Here is a 15,343-nt window from a genome sequence, read left to right as displayed (position 1 = left end):
CTTCTGTTTGCTTGTCCCTGACTGTTCAGGTGTCCCAGGACATGACATCCATAAATCATCTTCACTTTTTATGAAAACAGCCAGTGGAGAGACGAGTGTCCCAACATACTGCCTGGTACATACACTACGAGTATACAGTACGTCTAATGCATTGGTTCTCAGAGTGCAGCCCGCAGAAACATTTCTGGCAGCCCGTAGTGAAATACAGTTGATAGTTTTAATCCAGGAGTTACTAAGCTTGTTAAATGTTTATTGGACATTACTGGATACAGACCAATAAGTGTAAACAAAAATACTGGGTATTTACCTGGTTTCTATATGGTGAATTTTAGTGTATTATTGTGTTATAAGCTGGTAATAAGCAGGTAGTTACAGCCCCCAATTACTAGCTATTTACCCAGTAAATATATGGTAACAGAAATGTGTTACTTGGTATTAACTTGTAATTAGAAGATAAGAACAATGGCCAAAATACTGGGTAATTACCCAGTAAATTATAAAGCGTAATTATATTAATGCTTAAATTACATTATATTAACGCTTATATTACTTAACGCTAAACTGTAGAACTGCAATCTGGTTGATTACAAATGGGATTTATTTATGTTTATTTTTCTTTGGCGGCCCTCAGTCCAATGTTGGGTTCCTAAATTGGCCCTCAGGTATCAACACTTTAAGAACCCCTGGTCTAATGGATGTGAAAAGTACTTTTTCCAAACGGTAGTTCAGTGGTATAGCGAGTCGTCTTTCAACTTGAAGGTTGTGGGGGTCGAAGGGATAGTGCACATGCCGACGTGTCCTTGGGCAAGACACTTCACCCCACGCTGCTCCTAATGGCAGCGTGTGAATGGGTATGAAATTGGATTTTTTCTTTATTTTCAAACAACACTTTTTAAAAAAGCAAATAAAATATCGATTTAATCATTAAACAATATTGTATTTTATTGTTTGAAAATACACTTGGTCTGTCCCTCCAATCTACTTTTTATATCTGCACTGCACTGCAATCATATACAGTATTTTCAATAAAATGTATACATTGAACATTAAATGCATCAAACAGGTCATCAAAACCTAAGAAAAACAAAACTTGACTCTGCAACAAATATGTAGTAATAGATAAGAAATGACCAATGCTGATTATTAATCAGTTTCCCAAACTTTCTGTGTGGGGACCCACTTTTTAAAGATCTATAATGACCCAAATCACTATCATTATTACGTTTTTAAATTGAAGGTGTCATATGTAAGAATGTGGCCAAAAACTGTTACTACATTCAAATTCAAAATACCAAGGTCTTTTAGGTTTCATTTTCTGACATAACTGGCAACCTGTGGTTGCTCTGCAGCTGAGACTCTACTGACTGCAATGATTGGTAGATGGCGGTAGGTGGCGCCACATGCCAAAACAGGATTTCAAAACATAAACATGATTTGCAGTCTGCAAAATATTTTTTTTAATGCAATTATTTTGTCTGTACTGTTGTTGTTGGTGAGTTCAGTTTGTTATATGAACATTATTCCTGAGTCTCTGTGACATATTAGGAGGATTTTATGGCCAGTTGCTTTAGATTTATTACATAATGCACCTTTAATAATTTCAATCTTTACATCAAATCTGAAATCTGAAACTAAAATCTTTCGGAAAATTGTGCACATTTGTTTGGATTAGGCTTACAGAATATATATATATATATATAATCCATACAAAGGTGTTTTTAAAAATACCATAAAATAAATTAGATCAGAAGAATGAAAAGAGGTAGAGATAAAAAAAATAAACAATTAAACCAGATTCTCTGTAGTATTGAAAGATTATTATGGAATTATTGATCAAGAATGTCTAAAAAAACCAAAAAAAAACCCTAATCTGGTTTATTGTACCGTTAACCGACGAGACATTTAAGGTGAGTAGAACTCGGTGGATTAATGGTAGAAGCGAGAAGATCGGGGAACATCCCCGACTTTTAAGGAGCGCACATTATTTTAAAGTAACGCTGTAAAGTGCTTTTAAAAAATGCATGAACACATTAAACGAGGAGGAAGCCTGTGCTCAGGAATGTGGATCCACTGGCAGCAGCTGGCTTTCACTTCTCCACGTCTCCCTCGTGAGCCTCATATGCGAACAAGCAGGACGGAGGGATCACGCACACACACACACACTCATGTCCTGAGGCTCTCGCACCATGTGACCGTGTGAGAGGGCTGAGAACGTAGTACATGGAATTCCTTAGTTTTTATACCTGCTGCTCTTTGTTATTGCTTACTACCAAATAAAATCAGAAGAAGAAGAAGAAGAAGAGTTGGTATTATGGTCACACGCTGCAACATGGGGTTAAGTCAGTGTCTTGCTTAAGGACACATATAGACATAGACACATATATTCCTAGCAGAGCCTGGAATTGAACCCAAAACCTTCCAGTTAAAAGACAACTCAACCTACCACTGAGTCACCATGGCTCAAAACTCCTCCTAACCAGAGGCGATTCTAGAGTCTGTAGGGGCCCTAAGCAAAAATTCCCAGGGGGCCCTTCTTTCCAACCAGTGTTCATCACCATTATGTTATAAATAACACCAACGAAAAATGTACGAGTTTCTTTTCGAAATGAATGAAATAACATGGAAAAACCTTGTAATTAAAAATGTGTGAAAATAAAAAAGAACAATAAAATACTGTAAATAGCTTTTAAAAAACTATATAAACTTAGTAAAAAAAAATACATTACACGGTGAAGAACCCACATCATAAAACAATATAAATATATAGAACAAAATACTGTAAATAACTGAAAAAACATACATAAACTGAGTAAAAAACACTGTAAATAATCCTCTTCATTTCCCAACTTGCAGAAGGATAACTTCACACAGGTTAACGTGAGGTGGGGCCCCTTTAGGGAGGTTTCCTACTGAGATGTCATTGCAAATCGCCCATTGTTGTTTAAGGGGGACGGGGAGGCGCCTGGTCACTGCATATTTCAGTAAAAACAGCCCTCAGGCTCCGAGTGTCGGGGGGCCCCCTATCGGTTCGGGGCCCCAAGCAGTTGCCTGCCTTGCCTGTTCACAATCTGTGCCTCTGCTCCTAACTCCTCACTTTTTAAAAAGACACTTTTTACTTCTAAAACTTGAGTTAAGTTCATTAGAGCATGAATTCAACCCCCTTTGTGCTGCATAACTACTAAAAGTGAAGTTGCACGAACCCTAAAAACACTTAACGCCACGCACTTTAAACCATGTACAATAGATTCTTTCAATCGGGCGCCAAGAGGGTCAGGCTCCACTGTACTCACTTCATGTTGCAGGCGTCAAATGGACAGACTGAGTGAACAACAACAAGTATTTCCTCCACCCGTCACTGTAAGTTCTTCATTCAGAGAAACACGGCTTATCTCTGCGGAGCAGAGGGTGGATTTATGGAGCCTGTCTGCATGAGTCGAGACAAAAGAATCACAATAAAACCACCACCAACAACAACAACAACAAGACTTTAATCCCTCCATGTTTGCACAGTACACTCACGTCCTCTCTGAATATTGATGCCGGTGAGAAAATCTACTGTTCTCACTCAGCCTCACGTCCACAGAGACACAGAGACGTCCCACCTGGCGGAGAGAGGTGAAGACGCCACGATCATTTGTTACACTTGTACACTCATTATGAATTTGAGCTCACTTTTCTGAACCAAAATTTCCTCCAACACAGACTTCTGTCTAACTTTAAACATATGAAACACGTCTGTTAAATTCAAACCTTTATCGTGACTTCACAGTCTGTTTACACGCATGTTAAAAGTCCGATTTTAGTCAGACTAAGACAATCATTCGGTTTTCTCAATGTCACGTAAACACGTTAGTCTGACTAAAGTCGAGCTCGTCTTAGTCAGACTAACATATGCGATTCATAGTCTGATTAAACTAACCTGTGGCGGCGACTACACTATCCATTTCATCATCTCACTGTTTTTCTGCCACGTAAAGGTCAACAGAAAACTGATTCAATACGCAGTAGCTTATAGCGAGCTACAGTCCCATTGTCTCTTAGTCACAACTTTCTTTTGTCAAGACTCCCAGAAGCATCAAACACCTTTAACTATCTCTTTAAGATCCTGAGCATTTTGGATATCTTTCTAACTTGGAAACTCGGAGCAACCTCACATAACTTCACAGAATTTAGGATTCTAAGATGGCTGCCGCCACACAAACTCTAATTTCTTCACTACTTTTACCGTTAATATCATTTCTGTTGTATTTGTTTCACAGTGTATCAGTTGTACACACAGTACAGTTGAATGTTTAACCGTAGATATGTTGCTACGCTGTTTGAAAAATACCGCGTAGAGTGGTAATGCTAACAACAGCTAGCCTGAGATATGCTCGTGAGGCACACATACGTAGTACACAGTTACGCTTGTTATTATAGCGCTGCTCTTTTCGTTTAATAAACAGACCGCTCCAGTTCGACTGTTGGCACGCTAATGACGCTAAAGGAGCTAACGCAGCTAACAGAGCTAACTGGTAAACGGTGCCTGGACTCCAGTGCCGCGGTACGAAAAACTGCGTTACTTTAGAGACTAATTTTAACAATGGGGAGTCACGTAAACATGACGTCAAGGAAAAATGTGTGAAAATGTGGAAAAATGTCTTTTTCCCTGGAAACGCGCCATATGTTAGCGTTGACGCCGTTAACACCGATAACGTGTCCAGCACTAGTTTCTGACTCCTCATCTGGAACGTGGTGAACACAGCATGTCGTGTCTCTTGTATGTACCTTAACATGTCCGTCTTGTCCGTTTTTAGACATTTTAATATGGCAAAATTGGTTCTGCTGTGGCGCTAGTTTGGAGAATAGTTTCTGAAACTGTTTTTTGTTCCTATGGTACCTTAAAAAGGTTCTGTACGGTTTCCAGAAGAAACTCTGGAGGGGTCGAGACAGAAGAAACGTCATGTATTACAAATAACTCTTTTCTTGTAGAGTCACGTAAACATGACGTCACACGTGTGCCATATGTTAGCGTTGACGCCGTTAATACCAATAACGTACCCAGCACTAGTTTCTGACGGGACCGTACCTATGTTCCCCGGGTCCTATGTTCCCCGCTTTGTATGTGACCGGGGAACATAGGACCCTTTCTCTAACCCTAATCCTAACCCTACCCTTTTTCAAAAAAAGGGTCCTATGTTCCCCTGTCACATACAAAGTGGACCCTTTTTGGGAAAAACAGGGAACATAGGACCCGGGGAACATAGGTACGACCCCGTTTCTGACTCCTCATCTGGAACGTTGTGAAATGGCTTTACTCTCTTGTATGTGCCTTAACATGTCCGTCTCTCTCTGTCTGTCTGTCTGTCTGTCTGTCTGTGTATTTGCAGCCGGGTCTTCAGGATGACAGCAGGGCGCGTGGGTGAGCGTGAGCACAGCAGCAGACAACGTCCGTCATGGAGGTGGAGGGCACAGCAGAGCCGGCCTTTGTGGACGTGGACCAGGGCCTGACTCTGGCCTGCATCGCCTTCCTCTGCCTGCTGCTGGTGGCCATGATCATCCGCTGTGCCAAGGTGATCATGGACCCCTACAGTGCCATCCCCACCTCCACATGGGAAGAACAGCACCTGGACGACTGACGGTACCATGTGCCGCTGTATGAAACATCATGTGTGACAACACACGCAACAAAAGAATGGTTCTTCATGAGTTCTTCTTGGTGACTCCATGGTCAATCAGAGATTCTCAAATGATGGAAAAGCACAAAAGTGTGCATGAATTGTCTTGGTTCAGAACTTTTTTAGAAATTTTAATACGCCAAAAATGGTTCTGCTGTGGCGCAAGTTTTGAGAATGGTTTGCTGATACTTTCTGAAACTGTTTTTTGTCCCTACGGTACCTTAAAAAAGTTCTGTATGATTTCCAGAAGAAACTCTGGAGGGGGTGAGACAGAAGAAACCTCTGGTATTACAAACAACTCTGTTCTTGTAGAGAAGAAACTCTGGAGTGGAAAAGACAGAAGAACCTTCTGGGTACTACACATAAATCTTTCCTTGTAGTGAAGAAACTCTGGAGTGGTAGAGACGGAATAACCTCCTGGTACTACAAGGAACTATTTTGTTGTGGAGAAGACACAGAACTATTTTCTTTTAGAGAAGAAACTCTGGAGTGGTAAAGATGGAAGAACCTTCTGGTACCAGACGGAACTATTTGGTTGAGCAGAACAAACTGTGGAGTGGTAAAGATGGAAGAACTGTCTGGTTCCACACAGAACTCTTCTCTTGTAGAGCAGAAACTCTGGAGTGGTAAAGACGGAAGAACCTTCTGGTTCCCTTTTCTTGGTAAAAGTAGAGAAGAACCTGTACACTAGGCTCGCGCATGAATCCTTCACACCTAGAAGGGCAATTATTGGTGGGACAAAACAAAGATTTTGCTTATGTTTATCCATATATGGAATAAGTAGAAGAAGAAAGGAATCGTGGCTTCGACTAAGTCTTTGATGCAGTGACAAACACAGAGTAAAGCACATAAACTTGGCTCTTTTGTATCCATGTACCTAGTGATGTCTTCAGGAGCCTCGGGCCTGCCTTACATTTGTGCCGGACTGACAGCACAGCCATGGCAAGTGAATGCCAGCCTTGACTTGACCGCACTTTCCCTTTAAGTCTTTACAAACTGGAGGATGAACGCGAAGAGGAGGTGAAGTCCCACGACCGACTTTTTTTCGAAGCCCTGGGGCAAAATCGTGGGAATCGGCCTTTGCACAAAACGTGTCGGTGTCCTGACCGGAGACAACGTGTCATTTTCTTACCACACAATTTTGTAAAAAGCCAATGATATCGCTGCGATAAAGTTAATATTTCCTTGACTTGCTCTTGCATGGTCACTGCTCGTTTCCCCTGATTACAGGCATGTGAAGCTTAAACGCTTGCTCAAAATGTGTCTGTCTGTGATCAGTTGTTCCTGGCTACGTACCACGGCAGCAGCGCAGGGATTGGAAAAATGTAATTAAATGCATCATGCTTGTTGCACTTAAAATTTAAAAAAAAACAGGTAAAACGGCACAATCTAATCTGCGATGATCAGATCTGAGGAAATGATTGACACCTGCATGTTCGTTATGAAGTGCCTACGCTTTTTAGCCATTTAGCACCTTTACCTTTAACTGCTTGGACAAATCCCCGCGCCCTCACTGTGGCAAAGCTAAGTCTTCCTGCAGATCGAATGCAAGCTCCTCGAAGAATGTACAGTTTTCTATACTTGAACCTGTCTGTGTTTAACTTTTTTACAACGATGTCTCTGAGACGTGGAAGAATCGGTGCCTTTTCTCGGTGATGAAATTCAACTTTGTAATAAAAAACAACAACAACTGACAGTGAAATACAGGCATGTGGAAGTGGATTGGATTCACTTAGTGTGATTTTTCCATTTTTTTAATATATTTTTTTTGTTTCTTTGAATGAATGAAATTATGAAATAATTTTCCATGTCAACAAACTGTCTGTAGCACACTTAATCTTTTATTTCTGTCGTAACCATGTGAACCCAGTTTTCCTGGGACTTTGAATCCCTGAATCTAGGTTGTTTTTCTTCACAGAACCTGTGACACTGGGTTGCAATTCATTACAAACTGCTCTCTTTATTGAAGCCAGGTGATGTTGGTGTGTTTTTTTTGGCACCAGTGGACAACAAGGGCCCGTGTTTATGCACATAATTTGATTTGCACATGAATGAAAACAGGACATTTCAAAAGAATTTTAAAATATTTACAATTTGAAGGAGGTGGAAAAGCTAAATTATCCACACTGGACCAGCGTTTTAAAAACTCGTCCTCCTCCTGTGTTTGAAGTTTGTTCACGGCGTCACATGCTCCACGTCAGGGGTCACCAACGTGGTCCCTGCGGGCACCTGGTAGCCCGCAGGCGGCCAATGCGGTGCCCGCGGGCTCACTTCACTTCACCTCACTTGCATGTATCCGTATGATCGCTCAGTAAAATATCTTTGATATTGTTTATAAAAACTGGTAATCGTTAGGAGTAAGCACTGGAATGAATGTGTATGCAGTTGAATGCATAATATTAATCATTTAAATGGTAAACAAATAAAAAAATGTTTTCTCCATATTATTCTTTACCCTTCAGGTGGCTCTCATCTCAAAAAGGTTGGTGATCCCTGCTCCACGTCTTCATCTCTGTTTTTGGTGTATTTGTGTAGCAGCGTTACAGCGCCACACACAGGCCTGGCATATGTACTACAGCATTTGAAGTCTTTTTTTTTTTTTTTTTAGACGAATGTCTATTTCTTTTGTCTTTTAACTCATCAAATGTGTTTTCTTATGTGAATGTATTTTATTGCCTCATGTAAGCTTTTATGTCCTTTATTTATTCTGTCTTTAATTTATTCTGTCTTTAATTTATTCTGTCTTTAAGGTCCACTCCAGTTGTTTTTAAAGTGCTTTACAAATAAAGTTGGATTGGAAATTGTTCCTTCTTCTTTGCCCATATGCACTTTTATGTCATCTTGTCTCATTCTGGAATTCCCTGTTCAAATTTGCAACATATTTTAATTTAAACATAGCTAATGAGTAGAGGTGTCTCCACTAAATGACTGAATGAATTTAGAAATCGGTGGATTCGTCACATTATGCTTCTCACTGATGTTAAATAGCTGTGGAAGTGAGGAAGCTGGAGGGTTAAAATATGCTGTATGACAATGAGGGATAAGCTGGCGTCACAGTTCAGTAAGAATGAGAGAATCCTCTGTTCACAGCTGTCTCTTCCTCTCTTTACTCTGCTTTTCATGCTCCAGTTCTGCTTTTACTGCTGAGTCTCACATTTCTCCAAAGCCTGAAGTCCAGCGTCCAGTTTGTACATAAATGCCTGAATTTATTTGCAGTTGACTTACAGTTAATATTTAATGATGCGATGCATTCGCTGACGATGTCCTTACACGTGTAAAGGTGGACAACTGCTAATTTATGTCTGCAGCAACAAGAGAGACAAAGACACAGAGGAGGACAAAGAGGTGGAGGCTGCACTTACTGGTGTCTTTCAAGTGAGCAAACAAAAACTGTGTCAAAAGCAGATGGATGCATAATCTGCTGGATTTTACATCTGTTTCGTGAACCTGAAGTACTCCCTCCAACAAGGCTTTTATTGTGAAATATTTGCAGAACCGTGCACGTCACTGACTTTGATGCTCACATGAAAAAATGGCTGCAAGAGAGGAGGAAAAACTAAAGGATTTAAGCCACTTAACAAAAGGCTCACCCCCTAAATTCTACCTTATTTTCAGCTAATGATATCTTAAGAGTGTGGTCTCGGCTTTATCTCACTGCTAGACTAGCTATTTTCTGACCAGAAACTGAAGTTTGCATTGCTTTAAAAACCACTCACTCTCCCTGCACCAAAGTCCATAGAGAAAATCAACGATTTTACATCACGGCACACAGGAGTTGTCGATCCACTGTTGCCTCCATCAGTCAGTTCAAATGTGCTAATTTATGAATTTCGCAGTTTGAAGTCCTTTGTTTGGATTAACTGAGTGACACAAACAACAATCAAATTAGGCAGCAACAGACCAGCAGCTCCTGTGTCCCCCATGAGCTAAAATCGCAGATTATCTTAATGGAATTTGGTTCAGGAGATGGAGTTCAGTTCCCAGTCAGAAAAAAAAGCAAACTAAAGCAGCAAAGGTATTTATTACACTTTTGCAAGGCAAATAGCAATGACTGAATGAACGTGTGAATGATCAAACGGTCAGAAGTCCCTGTCTTTGGTTCCTTTTTGTGTTTGCTCTACAAGAGAAATACACATGAAACCAATCTCACGTCAGTTTGGATGTGTAATTGGGTCACACCAGAGCACTGATGAAATTCCGTTCAGAGTTAATCCGTGGGGAACCATCTGCCAGCCTCAAGGCCAATTCCATCAACGTCTGTCTCACATAATGGGCTAAACAGCACAGAGATGAGAATCTGTGGCAAAGCCGCGATTCAAGGGTGTATCCTGCACACTCCGCCGTCCACAGGGCTTTGAAGGTCAACTTCAAGGTACATACAGTGCATTATCATAATGAGGCCAGCGGTATAGAGTGAGAATGTAAAACAGTGATTTAATTTGCTTTGGCTGTTAAATTATGGCCCGATTCCCTCCTGCCCTTCACCTTGTCTCGGTGCCGGCAGCCTCTGTCTGTTTCTGAGAAAAGGTCGAGCAGCCTCTCATGTTGAGCATGCTCATCGGGGGCACGGGGCACCGTTTACGATATTCAGTATTCAGTGAGCTGTCCGAGCGTGTTCTTTTTGCTCAAAATCATTCTGTGGCATTTACATCTCGCTGCAAATTCTGCATGAGGGACTTTTTCACTTGTTATATTGCTCGGGGCTTAAGTGGGAAAAGTGGTGCCAACACACCGGAAGAGTCCTCAGTGTCACGTGACTGTTAGTCCACGGTATGGTTTGGTACAGTATGGAATGGTAAAGTCCTGGATCAGGACTGAGAACAGCACCTTTACTACGTCGTACCAACCATGACATCGAATGCGACACAACAGACAACAAAGGAGGACGTCCAGCAGCTTTTTTTTTGTCCTGCTCAGTTCGTGGCTCTTTATCTCAACAGAACATCGAGCTTTGATCCTGATCTCTAAATGTTCTTCTCTTTCCTCTCTTGGGGTTTTTGACAAACATTCTCCACAGATTCTTTTGTGACTAAAGCCCAATTTATACTTCTGCGTAAAGTGCTCTGCGTAGGTTACGCAGAGTCCTCTGCGTCGACGCAGAGCCTGTCGAAGAGCCTCTGCGTCGTCTCCGACTACACGAAATATTTTTCAAGTGTCCGTCACTCCGTCAAGGGACAACGGAGACAGCAAGAGCTACGATTGGTCCTCAGGACAGGCTGAGCGAAGCTGCTCTGTGCCGGCTCACAGTGCGCACCGGGCGTCCACAGAGGCGGAGCTCATCCCCGCCAAGAACGTCGCTGCCAAACTATAAATACGTCATATCTTAACACACACAGCACATGTTTAGACTCTAAATGGCCAATTTCTCGCCTCAAATGATCTTAAAACTGCGTTCCGTCACACAGAAAAGTGAGAAACGGCAACTGTTTCAACAACAACAGTCTTTCTCTCTCTTTCTCTCTCGGACACCATTGCTCACTGTAGCCAGAAGCACAACAACCTTGCGCAGCGACCCCTACTGATCGGGGCGGGAAATTGCAGCGCATGTCCGTCACCACGACGCAGTCGGATAACGCATTACGCAGTCGGAGAAGTATAATGTGGCCTTAACAGTGTGCTAACATCATTGCACAAGGGTTTTCAAGGGTTTTCTAATCATCCAATAGCCTTCTAACGCGATTAGCAAACACAATGTACCATTAGAACACTGGAAATGGGCCTCTATACACCTATGTACATATTCCATTAAAAACCAGACATTTGCAGCTAGAATAGTCGTTTACCACATTAACAATGTATAGAGTGGATTTCTGATTCATTTAATGTTATATTCATTGAAAAAAAAGGACTTTTAAGTGACTCCAACTGACGCCAACTGACCTGAGGAGACCTTGCTTCTGCAGTATAGTCACAGTTTTTTTAATTTGGGTGATACCTCAGACAAAGTGATCTCTTCCTTGTTTGTGTGACGTCAGCTACAGGAGCTCGAGAGAATAGAACTGTTTCTAATCCACCAACGGGGGAGAATGACTCGTGTTCCAGCAGCAGAGAAATAATAGACTGACATAAAAAAAAACACCGGATAAAAAGTAATGCAGCGTACATAAATTAATGCGAGTTAAAATTCATGTGAGATTGTTTGACGACTGAAGCCGTTTGTCAGTAAATGACTTTTTCTTTTGTTTCATTTTTCTTTTTCCCAGTGAAGTTGTTCAGGCAGTAAATCAAAGACTCTCTTTCTGCAGAACGTAATTGAAAAGACTGTTGCACATCATTTAAACTGCACCACCACCGATCAATTCTCAATTTCATCCAAAGTCTTGTTTAATTATAAACGACTCATCTTTTCTCCCCAGAGAAGACACTGTCCTCATTTATTGGTTTGGGGGGAAAATAATAAAATAAAAAAATATGATTCAGTGAAGAGTTTGGAGATAAAAACCAGTTCCAGTTATATTTTTAGTAACTTTTCTATCGCCTATACTCAGACTTTTAGATAACTGAGTCTTCTTACAGTGGTGTGGTCTATGTATGAATGTATACACTGTATAACCTCTTAGAAAAGGCTGGAACTCGTCTGGAACTTGTTCCCCAGGTTTTCCCTGTCGACATCCGACAAAATAATTGTAAATATCTAATGTTTGTCAGATTATAAACATCACAGCTGGACAGCGACACAAAAGCCTGTGATGACTTCCGGTCCATAGAACTGTCGCTCCAAAACTCGGTGGCCAATCAGCAGGTAGCGTGCTAAGGCCCGCCCACAAACAAATAACCACGGCGCAAAGAAAAAAGGGTGAATTCCAATTCCTTGCTTAAACCTCAATCTTAACCCTCAATCTCAAAAATGCGCTCCCTCTAGTGCAAGTGCTGTCCCGATTCTCAGAAAAATTAAGTTGAGGGCCAAGTTTAAGGGCTGTATCGCCCTCAATATTGAGATTTTCCGAGACCACCCTTGGGAGCAAGGGCTACCCAGAATGCATTGCGTGTTTTGACAGAACAAATATAGCGCCAAAAGCAGCTATTAAAATTATGAAAATGGTATTATCTTACTTTAGGCCCATATTATGGATTACTGACGTCATTGTTGGGTAACATTTATTTTTATTTTACGATCTTTTGTCAATAGCCGGCCGGTGCGGACAAGCGATCGTTTGCTATGGTTTACTTTTCAATAAGCCGTGGTGTGTGGTAACTGTCAGCTGAATATGTCCGTGGTTGTGGTATTTGTATGAGTATCATCTTATAACTAACTGACAACCTAATAACTTGACTGACAAACGGATCGTAATAAATAATCCTGACGTAAATGTGTTCTTCTTCTTCTTCTTTTTTGGAGTTGACAGACTGGACGCAGCTTTCGCGTTATTCTGCCCCCTACAGTCTGAAGACGTATCTGCATTTAAGGGGTGTCCCATTTCTAAGTGACAAAATAACCCTCAACACTTGGTTTTGAGGGCCAGTTAAGATTAAGGGTTGAGCTTGAGGGTTAAGATAGGAATTGGAATTGGCCCCAAGTGTATTTCAAGCAATAAAATACAATATATATTTTTTTAAATCGATATTTTATTTGCTTCTTAAAAAGTGTTGTTTGAAAACATTGGCACAAATCTAATTCCATAAGAACCCAATAATGCTAACCACTACACCAACCATGTTTCCGTTATTTTGAAAATATAACAGTCAATCTTGTTGAATGGGCGTACACAGACAAAAATGGACATTTCATAGCCCAAACGTTGCACCAAATGAATAATGATTTAACGTCCTCTTCATCTCGGAGATATATGGTTCCCTCTCAGGTGTGAAATTGGCCTCTAAAGCCTCCACGGCGAACCACAGAGAGCTCACAGAGAGAGGGAGATGCTGCGTGAAAGCTTCAAATCCCCGCGGGTCACGGAGAACAGGAAGTGACCGACTAATTACTGTGCAACGAGACAGGTTCGTTAAAACTCTGTGACAGGCGGCAACGTGAACCGCCAGACGATCTAATTGTCCCGCTCGAGTGCGCCACCATGCTGACATTTTACTGCACTAGGAACTACTTGTTAAAAACTATGTGACATTTAGGAAAATACACTGCCGGCTATTTTAGATTAAAATCAATTTCCTCCCACTGCATCGGCTGTTTCAAGCTGCAGGAAGCAGGATCAGGAGAAAAGTGTTGGGTGAAATATTTGGCTTTTTTTTTTTTAATGCTCAGAACGTTTCACATAAATGCCTTATTTCCCCAGATTCATATTCATCAGTGATGCTATATTAAATACAACAGCACTGCTTCCCATATGTGTGTGTGTGTGTGTGTGGATTGCTTACGTATACAAACCTGCACACACACACACGTGGACCCGAGGGTCTGTTTGAGTGAAAGTCTGATTTCCGCTCGCTCTGTGCAGTGAGTCGACGGCTTCCTCTGGTTAATAATCCACCTGCACTTTTCTCAGGGACTGACTCATTTTTCATCACAGTGCTGCAGAACGGGGTCGTACCTATGTTCCCCGGGTCCTATGTTCCCCGTTTTTCCCAAAAAAGGTCCACTTTGTATGTGACAGGGGAACATAGGACCCTTTTTTTGGAAAAAGGGTCCTATGTTCCCCGGTCACATACAAAGCGGGGAACATAGGACCCGGGGAACATAGGTACGGTTCCCTGCAGAACCATCTGCTCCGTGTCACTCCTCTGCAGCGCTCTGCGGCAGCGGGGAAAACAACGTTTGTTTGTTTGTGTAGATATGCTGCGTTCCAGTTGCGGTCAGAGGTCGGAATTTCTTAGTTAATTGTCGGAAATCCAAACTGGAACAACCCTTTAGATTGGCCTTCCCCAAAAAAATGTGCAAATCAAAGAAAACCTCACAAAATGGCTGCCGTTAATCGTCAATAGCAAAAAAAAACTTTTACTACTTTTACTGTAAATAGCACTTTTGTGTTATTTGTTTCACGGTAAATCAGTCGTAACATTACATTTTTATCTGTTGACATGTTGCTACGCTGTGTACATGCGCAAAATATATAAAAATGTACGGCTTTGTTTGTTATTGACTGGTACTGCTAACCGTGGCTAAGCTAACAACGGCTAGCCAGAGATACTTTTACTTTGGAGGTGATTTTTTTCCCTACTCCGCAACCGGAGGGCGGAAAAAAAAAGACAAAAACATAAACAAACACTTTGCCCCCGTACTTCATTTCTTCATTAGAACGGTACTAACATTTCATGAGGAAAGTAAAGGTCAGCTAGTTTCCAGCTAATGCCACGTTTCAGTTTCAGTCAATAACATGCTTGGTTTCTTCATCTGCTGCTTTTCTCTAACTCTCCTCTGATGTGACCCATAATATACATGTGAGAATACGTCAGTGTCCTCCGTACATCACACTTTACTGACCACCACGAGCCTCTCTGCGCTTAATACTAATGGAAATCAATGGTATCTCTAATTAGTTGCTCCTGCAGCAGCAGCAGCAGCAGATTTGGCCCCTGAACAAGATTTTCTCCAGCATTAACTGTCCACGTAAAGGTCACTCACTCACTCACAGAAACCACACGTCACGACGATGCACACAAGTGAAGCCGACGCGTACCTGAAACCTGCATTGTCTTGAATGGTCCATCAGGGGGCGACGCAGTTTCTGGTCTCAATCCTTAGTAGCATTGGGCGATTTGGGGGCGTGGCTATCATGTGGTGGACAGTG

The 15,343-nt window shown here is 41.6% G+C and overlaps 1 protein-coding gene across 1 annotated transcript; it reads left to right on the top strand.

Annotated features, from left to right (window-relative positions):
* Nucleotides 1–5,435: 5,435 nt before the first annotated feature.
* On the top strand, nt 5,436–5,618 carry ctxnd1 (cortexin domain containing 1; the record flags this gene model as incomplete). The annotated part of the gene is made up of 1 exon (XM_083901121.1): nt 5,436–5,618. The coding sequence occupies one exon, from the start codon at nt 5,436–5,438 to the stop codon at nt 5,616–5,618; it is 183 nt and encodes a 60-aa protein (XP_083757247.1).
* Between the last annotated feature and the right edge of the window lie 9,725 nt (nt 5,619–15,343).

This window comes from Microchirus variegatus, assembly GCF_963457635.1.
Source record: "Microchirus variegatus genome assembly, chromosome: 14".
NCBI classification, from domain to species: Eukaryota; Metazoa; Chordata; class Actinopteri; order Pleuronectiformes; family Soleidae; genus Microchirus; species Microchirus variegatus.
The sequence above is the reverse complement of the archived record's forward strand: the minus strand, read 5'-3'. Positions and strand labels throughout refer to the sequence as shown.